This window comes from Mesocricetus auratus, unplaced genomic scaffold (genome assembly GCF_017639785.1).
Source record: "Mesocricetus auratus isolate SY011 unplaced genomic scaffold, BCM_Maur_2.0 Super-Scaffold_100051, whole genome shotgun sequence".
In the NCBI taxonomy this organism is placed as follows: domain Eukaryota; kingdom Metazoa; phylum Chordata; class Mammalia; order Rodentia; family Cricetidae; genus Mesocricetus; species Mesocricetus auratus.
This window is the reverse complement of record NW_024429228.1, coordinates 2,087,461-2,099,644: the sequence shown is the minus strand read 5'-3', so window position 1 is coordinate 2,099,644 and position 12,184 is coordinate 2,087,461. Positions and strand designations below refer to the sequence as shown.

The following is a 12,184-nucleotide window of genomic DNA, read 5'->3' as shown; positions in this document are numbered from 1 at the left end:
AGATGGTTATAGACATCAAGTTCACTATCAGTAATGGGCATTCGAGGTGGTCTCTCCACTATTACATAGCTTGCCAATTGGTATTATCCCTTTAGATCACTAGAGGTCACTCTGGTGCCTGGTCTGTCTTCTAACCTATGATTCCCTCTTCCCCCTATTCTACCCCCACCCACTCAACTTCCTGTTCCCCCATGACCTACTCTGTCTTTCTCTTCTCCCCCTCTCTTCTTCCCAGCTCCCAGTCCCCCTTACCCCTCACCGTGTTTCCCATCCATTGAGAGGATCTTGTCTTAATCCTCTTCTCTTGGGTACTATGCATATATGCATATCTTTTAGGTTCTTTCCTGTTTCCCAGACTCTCTAGAAACCATATATGAGTGAGTACATACCATGTTTGTCTTTTTGCGACTGGGTTACCTCACTCAGGATGGCTTCCTCCAGTGCCATCCATTTACCTGCGAATTTTAAGATTCCATTGTTTTTTCTGCTGAGTAATACTCCATTGTGTAAATGTACCACATTTTCTCCACCCACTCTTCAGTTGAGGGGCATCTAGGTTGCTTCCAGGTTCTGGCTATTACAAATAATGCTGCTATGAACATAGCGGAGCAGATGCCCTTGTTGTATGAATTTGCCTCATTTGGGTATATGCCCAAGAGTGCAATTGCTGGGTCTTGCGGTAGATTAATTCCCATTTTCCTGAGGAATCTCCACACTGATTTCCAAAGAGGCTGTATGAGTTAGCACTCCCACCAGCAGTGGAGTAGAGTTCCCCTCTCTCCGCATCCTCCCCAGAAAACCCTAATTTTAACCCACACACCTATGAACACTTGATTTTTGACAAAGAAGCTAAAAGTGTACAATGGAAAAAAGAAAGCATCTTCAACAAATGGTGCTGGCATAACTGGGTGCTGGTATGCAGAAGACTGCAGATAGATCCATGTTTATCGCCTTGTACAAAACTTAAGTCCAAATGGATCAAAGATCTCAACATAAATCCAGCCACACTGAAACTTTTAGAAGAGAAAGTGGGAGATACTCTTCAATGAGTTGGTACAGGAGACCACTTCCTAAACATAACACCAGTGGCGCAAACACTGAGATCGACAATTAACAAATGGGACCTCCTGAAACTAAAAAGCTTCTGTAAGGCAAAGGACACAGTCAACAAGACAAAAAGGCAGTCCACAGAATGGGAAAAGATATTCACTAACCCCACATCTGACAAAGGGCTAATCTCCAAAATTTACAAAGAACTCAAGAAACAAGTCTCCAAAACACCAAAGGATCCAATTAAAAGGTGGGGTACAGATCTAAATAGAGAATTCTCAACAGAGGAGGCTAAAATGGCCAAGAGACACTTAAGAAAGTGCTCAACATCCTTAGCTATCAGGGAAATGCAAATCAAAACAACTCTGAGATACCACCTTACTCCTGTCAGGATGGCTAAAATCAAAAACACTATTAATGCTTTCTTATGCTTATTAGCATAGGCACTACTTGGACAAAAAGTAGAAAAAATTTAACTAATGATTAAAATTGTCAAATTACTTTCTGGAAAAGTTAAGACAATTTATTATTTAACTAACTGAAGACTTTCAGTTGCCAACTACAAAGGGTTCTGAGTGCTTCTAGTATTATCCACCTCCACATTTTTTCTTTTAAGACATAACTTCTGAAAGTAGATATAGTTACATATACTCAATTGTTTTCATTGAGAAGATAAAACCCAAACTCTCCAAGTGGCATTATAGTCTCTACAAACTCCTTCTGACTCACCTTTCTCTTCTCTCCCACTCTCCACTTCCAGTCATTCTACAACCCAGACCAACAACTTACCTCCTAGCTACACTTACTTTCACCTAGAGAGAGGCACTAACACAAATCATGATGTACAAGCAAAAGTCCTCTAAGGGAAAAAACGAAAAAGCAGCCAGACACAACATTATGAAACAAAAACCCTCCCAAAATACCGTTGCGCTCTTTAAGTTCTTTTTCTGCTTTCCATCTACTGCCCTTCTATTGGTTTGTATACCCAGAGGCACTCTTTGTAGAAAACTAATTTTTCCTTTGTGAGCATTTGACCGTTGGAGATAGCTACCTGATTGGGTTGGGAGTCTGTCCACTTTCGCCGTCAGCCTTGGGACCACATCTGGCTTAGACCTCTATGGGCCCTTTGCATGCTGCCACGGTATTGGTGAGTTCACATGTGCATCAGTCCTGTTGTGTCTAAACTTTTGTTTCCTTGGTATCCTCCATCCCCTGGCCCTTGCAATCTTCCTGCCTCCCCTTCTGCAATTTTCATTGATCCCTGAGAGGAGGCGTTTGATGGAAGTTTCCCACTTAGGACTGAATGGAGGAGAACTAGGTTTTACAAGCAGTTCCTCATCACATATTTAAAGACATGCAAGGTTTACAACACTGGTAGTTAGCCTCTTATCTCTTAAAGTAAATTATGTCTAAAGACTGGAAGAATGTTGGCCAAATACAAATTCATGGGCTGTGTGGATAAGGCTCCTGTTAGGGTAGGAAAAGCCACAAAGATACAAGGTTTATTTGCCTCACAGTTAAAAGGTGTCAGCCTGTGGTCATCTGGTTCAGTTGCCTTGATTCCTGTAGCAGACCAGCACTCATCTGTGATCTGAATATATGGTGAAAGAATAAAGGCTCACTCCAGAGCAGCCAGCAAAGAATGAAGTTGGAGGAATACTGGGGTTCTATGATCACTTTTAACAACCAGTAGCCTTCAGCCTTGAAATATTTCACCATTCACAAAACACCACAGACTGCAGATGACATGAAAACCGAGAGAGTCCTCCAGCTCTAAATCTGCCATGGCCTTCACTTTAAACGTAGTAAGTCACACATTTTAGTGTTAGTGACTGGGATCCCAACATTTACAAAGCCTGGAGATCCTACAGCTTGTAGATTATTGTAGCTGCCATAACAGACTACTGCTTTTTTTTTAAAAGAAATACCTCATTTCATAACTTTCAGCATGCACTCCTTACACTTTAAATTTAGTATCTTCCCCTTCCTTCTGTGATCTTATCATAGTTATTCAAGCCACATGTGTCACTGATGCCTACCTAAATGCTTATTCTTGTCATTTTCCAGGGTTCTGCTCTTTCAATGTCCATGATACTTCACTCCTATGTTCACTATTCGTGGGACCTTCAGATCCACTAATTAAATTAAAATTTTTGTGTGAGAATATAAGAACTGATTTTCAATGATATGTCCAATGTTTAGACCCATTTTAAACAGACAGTAGACCTATTTTAAATATTTGAATTTAACAAGTGTCCCTGTGTTTTCTCTGACAAATAATTCCAAATGACTATTTTATACTGATTTTGGAAGAAAAATGATAGAAAGGAGAGAAGGAAGGCAGCTAGGCAGGCAGGGAGGGAGAAAGTGAGGGATGGAGGGAGGAAGTTAGGAAAGTACAATATGCTAAAGAAAGCAGTAAGACAATATTTATTGGCAAAGCTTGACTCTAGTGATCTGCTAAGAAATTTAATTCTGATGTGTCCCATGAAATTGTCTACTTAGTCTAACAAGAGTATGAGCATTAAGTGGAAGGCTTTACTCAAGTGTTAGCTACTTACTTATTTATTCTGTTAAATTGGTGATTCACTTCTGTAGAAACAAGAAAGAAGTTAAAGGAAATAGGCCCCCTTTTCTCTAATCTGAAGCACAGGTCAATAGTTAAAGTGTATCTGGTATTCTCTGTGGAATGAAGTCTAGTTATTCACATCTATATTATTCTAAAAGCATAAATCCAAGAGATATCCTCAAAGCACTCTATAACCCCTTTGGTGTTTTAAATAAGAATGGCCCTCATAAGACACATGTATTTGAAGAGTTGGTTCCCAGTTGATAGACTGTTTAGGAAAGATTAGTGTGACCTTCTTGGAGATGTGTGTAACTGGGGATAGGCCTCAAGGTTTAAAAAACTCCCTTCAGGCCTAATCTCTCCATCTCTCCTTTTCATGCTTCAGGGTCAAGCATGAGCTCTGAGCTGTTGCTCCAGCACCATACATATCTGCTTGCTGTCAAGCTTTCTGCCATAATGCATGGACTCACCCTCGGAAACTAATAGCAAGACCCCAGCTACATGCTTATCTTTTGTAAGTTTCCTTGGCTATGCTGTCTCTTCCCATCAATAGAAGAGTAGCTTAGAAACCCCTTCCCCCTTAAGATGAAGCTAATGGAAGAACTCTGACACTAGGAAAACCCAGCTATCCTTTCTATTTCAATGCTCCTAAACCCTTCACACACCTGACTTTCTAAGAGTATCTGAGACTCATGAACATTTCACCAACCCTACTAGACTCTGCTCCCCTAAATTAGGAAGAGTATATGTTTTCACATCTTGCATTTATCTAAGATAAATGACCAGCTATCAAGAGAAGGATAATTTTGTTGAATTGCAGTTATTATGTAGATATTTCCCTTACATTTACTTTTATCCAGATGCAATAGGATCTATGTCTTCTTAAGTAGTCATCCAGAAAGCAATAATAGACCAGTTAATGTACTGTATTGAGCTAAGTTGGCAACTTGTTAAGAACTCTGATCTGTTAGTTAAAAATGTACTGAACCTGGCAGTAGAATTCCAGGAGATTGCCATGCCTTTGCAATAGACATTGCTATAATGAGGAGCTCTGTCTTCTGTGTGAAGTGGATCCATGTACCTACAAACAGCATTACTGGTGTGGATGAGGCTTTAATGTAAGCATGACAAGGAAACTGTTAAGGTGGACTTGAAAAATGTGTAAATTATTTAGCTATCCTCCATTTTAACATCTTCCCCTAAAAACTGTGAAAAGAATGTCCAACTGCCTAAATAGACCTATAATATTATGTATCTCACAATAAACACTCTAAGAGGGCTTATTATGAATATTAAAGGAGTGTATGAAAAAGTACCTACTGCAGGCTATTAATGACATTTAATTTTCTCTGTCTTTGGCCTATGTGTCCTACACAGACAAAGTACATTTGGGAGTTTATTAAAGAACACTTGATTCTGGACAACAAACTTAAAGTATGAAGTCTGTAAGAAATCACAAGATGTACTGTTTGACATACATTATGAGTATGATATGAGAAATAAGCTGGTATGCAATAATAGATTGTGTAAGTAGAATAATTAACTCTACAATTTCCTATTTATTGGTAAGTGCTTAAAACTTGACCATGGACAAGCCACTCCAACTTGATCACTCTGGATAAAATAAGGCAAATGCCTCTTAACCCAGGTATATACAGAGAATTCTGTTGGAGTCACCACCAGTAATGGATAACAAGGATTGTGGTGCTTGGGACCTCAGATATATGAATGTCCACTAAAACAAAAGTTTGCAACTGTAGTTATTCATTCTAATCAATCAGAAATTGTTCAAACTAAATGTTGTTCTCTTCTCTTTTTGTTGATGACATCTTAGTATAATTGACAAAAAGAAAGAAAACCGGATAAATACCACTTTAACTTTTTAGATAGTCATGCGACATTAATACTATAATTCAGGTGGGCATTGTAAGTAACATTTGAGAAACAGGAAAAATACACTATGGCAATAGAATCAAACTATATAAATATTTTGGGTAGCAAAACTGTTGTTTTAGATGCATTACATTGAACCACACAAAGTTGTCACAATCAGATAGTTTTTAAATTAAAGAAATGGTGATTCATGTTTTTTAAATCTGACACCAATTAGGCTTTGTTCAGAGATTAGCATGTTTTGAAACATGACTGGTTTAGTTGAAATATTACCTATTTAAAATGATGAAACATCATCTTTCTATTAGTTTTATAATAGAAATAAAAATATATGTGAAAGAGAATGGTGATAAAATCCACACATTGGGAGGGAAGAGACCACCACTGAACTCTTTTCATAGGAGCATGAAGGAGAAAGGCACACATAATCTCAAGAAGAGGTTTCATTCATCAGAGAAGCAGAGGAGCCTATCAGGCTGTAATGCCAGTAGAAACAAAAATCTTAAGAAGCAGTTCATCTGAAGTGATGCAGGGGATCCAGGCTTTATGGGCAAAAAGAAGAGATGGGTGAAGGCAAGAACTAATATGTACTTTTGATTATTTTAAGTATTTACGGAGCCCCCAAAAGATGGCGTCAATGTGGCAAGAGAGTTGAAATCTCACTCGAAGCCCATTTTCAGATTACCTTCTCTTCTCAATTGCTCTTTCTGAGCACATGCTATAATCAAAAAAGATATATGAATGAGAGAAAACATATAAGGTAGGATAATAATCCTACAGTTAACCTTCTTTTGAAGACTGGCCCTTGCGAGGAAATTGTGCTCTAAACAGAGAATACCCGATGAAAAAGAATCACATGAAAGGTTTGTTTGACTTTGTGGATTCAGAAAGACCCTGATGACAATGAGCAGTACTAGCATTAGGTAGAAGCCATTCTGTTACACATCCTTATGTTCACTCTAGTCTATTTCATCACTGGATTTGGTAAAAATGTAACAGATGATTCTGCACCAATCCAATGTAGAGCCTCCTTTTCTAGCATCCAAGTAGCAGCAAGGACTCTGTAAAATCATTATAAAATACAAACATATCTCTATGAATTATCATACAGGCTTACATTTTTACTCTGAGATTAATATTTGTGGTGGAGAGATCAAGAGGGTTTATAAAGGAAGCAGCAGAGATCAAGAATTTTAAAATAAGGATTTTGAGGGTGGGTGTTCAGGACAGGGTTTCCCTGTGTATCCCTGGCTGTCCTAGAACTTGATTTATAGACCGAGGCTTGCCTCAAGCTCAAAAATCCATCCCTCTGCTAATGTCTCCACATTCTTTTATTAAAGACATGAGACACCACCTCTAGCAAACTATGAGTTTTTAAAGACCAAAGGAGGCCCCCTGAACGTGGTGTCAGTAGCAGGGCTTGGACAGCCTATGTGGCCACTGGCAGTGGAACCAGTATTTATCCCTAGTGCATGAACGGGCTTTTGGAGATCATTCCCTATGGAGGGATACTCTCTCAGCCTAGAGACACAGGGGAGGGCCTAGGCCCTGCCCCAAAGGATGTGATGGACTTTGATGATCCCCCATGGGAGGCCTCACCCTCTCTGAGGAGTGAATGGTGGCGGAATGGGGAGATGGAGTGGGGAATGAAAGGAATGGGAGGATGAGAGGGAACTGAGCTTGGTATGTAAAATAAGATTGTTTTTAATTTTAATAAGGATTTTAAAAAGAAGGTAAGGAATATGATTTTGGATTAACTTTTAAGAAATATAAGAAGACAAAACAAATGGTTTTGATCTAGAAACTAACAGACAGAAAAGTAATGCAGATATTAATAAGGAATTTCTTTTAATTATTTTGAGGTACTTTATTTTTAAGATTTTAATATAATTATATTTCTCCCTTAACATTCCTCCCTCCAAGCCAACCCATATACACTTCCGGTTCATCTTCAAATTCTTGGCCTATTTTGGCACTAATTGTTATTGTATGTATATATGTGTATGCATGTATACTCCTAAATATAATCTGTTAGGTCTATATAATGTTACCTCTTTGTATGCTTTCAAGGGACTGACCATTTGGCACTAAACAATTTTTGCAAAAAAAAACTTAATAAAAATAATATTTATGAGCTAGGTATCTAAATTTTGAAAGAGTAGATTTGACATCTATGGAAAGAAGAGTCATAAGTGACTAGGGGAAATGATGTAAGAATTTTCTGTAAAGAGATATTTGAAGGGGCTCAGTTTTTTTGGTCAGTGTCAGTCAACTAGTTGTGTTCACCTTGAAGTTTCTGAACAAAAGGATCAGAAGGATCAATTCACTGCATCAATTATGCAATCAGGAGGCAGGAGTAGCATGGAGGTATCTTCTGATATCCTCACAAAAATTCAGAGGCAAGGAAGCAGGGTGTGTGGTCTTTATGATGACAGCATATGAAAATTATATCTTTATGATAATAAATTATTGTTATGAAAATCAGCATTGTCCAGAGCCTGATGCCAAAAGAATCATACTCAGAGATTTGGAAGAAAAATATTAGGGCCATCCAGTTCCTAGAAACCAGGGAATAAAGGGGAATTGTTGGAGACTGTAGCCAAAACTGTCCTGTTTCACAAGAAATAAGGAGAATGAAAAGAATAACAGCCCCAGACAAAGCGTTGACTAAGTGAACACGTTGGGGGAGATTCAGTGAGTGATGAGGCAAATCACAGTGAGTGAAGAATGATGGTCGATTGTTATGTTTCACACAATTAAAGATTTATTAAATCACCTCTCAGCCTTCATTCTCTGGAATAATTTATCACTGCAAATTATTAAAACCAGATCATTAGTTTGAATAATGAAAATCTCAGGAGAAAAAAAGTTCTCTCAGGTTCATTTTTTTAATTAAATAGAAGTGTTTTCTAGCCTTGTCACATTAAAATTGTTGTTTAGAGCTCATGTGAGTATAATATTAAAAGGTGGCTTTATTTTCAATTCTAAAAATTAGCTTAAATTCACATCAAGTAGCCCAAGTTGTATTGTAAAACACTTTTGTAATAGATTCATTATTAGAGAAATTCAGATATATACTCCTATGTTCTGTAACTAGTGTGTAAGTTAACTATAGGTGCTAGCTCTACCACCATAGCTGAGACATAGAGGAAGGTGCTCACATCTGCCACACATCTGATAGGCAAGGATGTGTATAAAAAACAAACAAAAACCAACACCAGAAAGAACAAAAGGCGCTCTGAAAGAGAAGCCCTCATTTCCCCCACAACCCATAGTGCTGCAGAGGTGTTTGTTGGGATACTCTCAAGAAAGTAGATCTAAGACACTCTGACTCTTTGATGCCAAAGACATTCTAACTCCTTTCATGACCTATGGGTTTAGAACCCTGGATAGGACAGTTGAGGGATCAGGGCACTGGCAGTTGGAGGCATGACAGAGGTCAAGCCAAGAGGACCTCAAAGACAGGTAAATGTCTATCTCATGTGACGATAGTTAAGGTGGCCTGGGAGTGAGTTAAGATGGCCTGGGAGTGGGGCAGGAACATAAGATTCAGTCAAAGCAGAGGTCTGCTTTTATTTAAATCTTAATAAAAGAGTAAAAAGAGGAGATTTATTGATGGACGGATAAACCAAATAACTTTTGCTCTCAAAGTTTACTGTTATGATTAATGCAAGATTATTGACTTTTAGTATTGACAATAACTGTTAAATAAGCTAATAATAGCCTAGAGTACACCTGGTTTATTTTTACTTTACAATCCAGTTATAAATTTATTTTGAATGTTAGATACATCACTTACCATGAAAACACCATTTAAAAAGCCTCAGGTATAATGCATAATCACCATCACACAGGGAGGGCTTTTCCTAGAGCATGATAGTTATTTCACTGTGAACTCAGAAACCATCACTTTTCTTCCAATCTCATTTTCACATTAGCTTCCATGTCAAAGACATTGTAGCACTGAGCAGAGATATTGCTACTCATTAACACCTAACAGTTAACTCCTATGTGTTTGTTTGTTTGTTTGCTGTTTTGCTAGAAGATATAAAAACAAGAGTTCATCACCAGTGAGACTTTAATCATCTAGAAGAAATAAGACTCAACATGTCTTTCATGGTCCATAATCAGAAGAGCAGCAAAAAGCATTTTCAGGTGGATCCTCTTCTAATGCCCAAAGTTCCTCGAACCAATTACATGCACCTTCAGGAAGAGAAGCACAGGCTACAGCTAAAGAAATTCCTCCTTCACAGGATGTTTCTTGTGGGCCACTTACAAGCCAATGTAGAGAAAAAGGAGATTTCTGAATACTATGAAAAACTATTTCAGACAATTCTGAAGCATCACCTAGGAGAAGCAGTTACAGGATTACTGCTCATATACTCAAGTACCTTTCTGCACATCCTTGAGACCTCCAATGGCACACTTTTCCGAATTCTTTTAGATTATGTTGCCCATGAGAAGGAAGAAAAAGAATTTATGGTCCAAAACATGAAAATTATAGTTACCTCTCATAACATCCCCACACGGCTCTTCATGCAGTGGCATGTCTCTGTCATCAAAGTCCCTGTTTTGTATTTAGATGATGTGACGCAGTCACAGTCTCTAGCAGAAGTCATCACAGATTTTCTCACCATGACTCACAAACTGGCACTCCACCTTTTTAAGACCATCAAAGTGGGTACGAAAGGGCCAGGTGACACCTTGCACCAAGCTGCCCCTGACCTCCTCCTCCCAGAACAAACTATCCAGTATTTATGCAAAGCTGAAGAATTCATGGATCCAGAAACATTCTTAAACATGTATAACAGACCCATACATGTTACCCTGGATTCTGAGACTGTGTGGCCAGCTCCTTCCCGTTTCTAGGATGGGGAGAGATAATGTGTGCATATCTCCTCAAGGTTTTGTGCTATTTTAAAAACAAATATCTAATGTTACTCTTTTTTTGTAAAAAAAAAAAAAAAAAGGAAGAGAACACTGGAATAACCACACAGTTAGAATAGGGAAACAGCATATGTAGAACTAAACATAAGAATATATCTGCTTATTCTGATCTAAAGCTCAATAAATTTTTTTCTGGTAATTGAGGTTAATAAAGCGAAGTTCCATCATTTTCATGGGATAACCTTTTTTTTCTTTTAAGAAAAGTATAGTTGAAAGGGATTAACACCATTTAGGCATTTAGGTTCTCATGCAATCTCTCAACAAATACATATAGGTTTATCATGTGATAGAAGAAAGATGTTCTGACCCTTAAGAAACTTGCTACCTAAAGTTACAAGCAACCATAATAAATATAAATAATGTAATTCATAAGATATCATACAATGCATATAGTATAGTAGGAAGAGGTTGAATGAGCTTGGAGAACATAAGTGAATAAACTATTAAAGCACAAGCCCTGCATCAGAGAAAATAAAACCTAACCCCTGAAAACAATCCTAAAACACCTGTATTCTGACATATATAATCAGATTATTATAAAGCCAAAAGGCACAAGAATTTTTTAAATAACTAGAAAAAAACACTATCAAATTTCAATATCCTTCTTTATGCAATATTGATTGAATGAGCATTCCTTTTAGTGACACATTTTTCAGCAGTGTTCACGCAATGCTTTGTCCTTGCCACTTTAAAAGCTTGCTGAATATATGTGAGCAATCTTATAGGACATGAGTAACCTATGTTGTTCTGTCAGGTGGTGTCGTATTGATGAGATGAATATGTTTGAAAACCGTATTTCCTAAAGTTAGATAGTGACCAGAAGTATAGCGTATGATTAATATTAAATATTAAATTCAATTTAAACATTGAATTAAACATAAAGTTGTGCCACATAGCATACAAAAGTATGGAATGCATAGAATCTGCCATGCTCCTCTTGCAGTGTAACCTTCAGATTCCTAGTTTATATGACAGGTTTTATGTCAAAATCGAGCAGGCTCTGTACCTGCTTTAGCCAACAGAGCATGCCAGGAATGATGCCGTGCAACCTCCAAGGCAAAGTCAAAATTCCAAGGGCCTTGCTTTTTTGCTCTCTTGAACCCAAGCTCTTGGAATACAGGAACTATGCTGTGAATACTTACAGCAATATCCAGATGACATCCTCAGCAAGGGTCCAGCTGATAGCCATGATCAAGTACTAGATGCTGAGTAAGACTTGGTGGTTCCTGATTCTCTGCTTCCAGGATTGCATGAAAAAGCAGTTGACACTGTATGGAATAGAGAAGGACTCTTCCTAGGAATCCTGTTCAAATTACAGACCTGAGATTGTTGTGCAGTTGTTTGGAACTATAACATGCATGCTTGTTTATACATGTAAATTATTTTCATACATTACTATTAATTCATTTATGGACATTACTAAATGAGTACAAATAAACACTGACTAAGCATCCAATCATTGTTGCTGGCTGCCCCCCCCCACAGTGGTAAAATGTATCTCTACCATATCACTTACCCTATGTCATTATCAGTCTATATCATTTCCTGATAGCTAATTTATTAGACTAATGAAAATCATTAGCAATCACAATCAATTTCTAAAGTTATAGATTTAATTAGCTTGCTGTAAATTTTAAAGATTCATAAAACCAGAATATATTGTATGAAAATAAAATCTATTTTCAATAAAAGAAAAAACACAAATACATAACTGAATTATACATT

General features: G+C 37.6%; 2 protein-coding genes across 2 annotated transcripts in view; one reads left to right on the top strand and one right to left on the bottom strand.

Annotated features, from left to right (window-relative positions):
• Positions 1-12,184, bottom strand: part of Znf804b (zinc finger protein 804B) — a 482,235-nt gene that overhangs the window by 443,189 nt on the left and 26,862 nt on the right. The gene's annotated exons all lie outside the window — the stretch shown is intronic.
• Tex47 (testis expressed 47) lies at positions 8,917-10,598 on the top strand. Its single transcript, XM_013123484.2, has 2 exons — positions 8,917-8,977; positions 9,555-10,598. The coding sequence occupies exon 2, from the start codon at positions 9,620-9,622 to the stop codon at positions 10,379-10,381; it is 762 nt and encodes a 253-aa protein (XP_012978938.1). The 5' UTR covers positions 8,917-8,977; positions 9,555-9,619; the 3' UTR covers positions 10,382-10,598.

Coding starts and splice junctions, on each gene's coding strand:
- Tex47 (XM_013123484.2), top strand. CDS start 9,620: ATGTCTTTCATGGTCCATAATCAGAAGAGCAGCAAAAAGCATTTTCAG.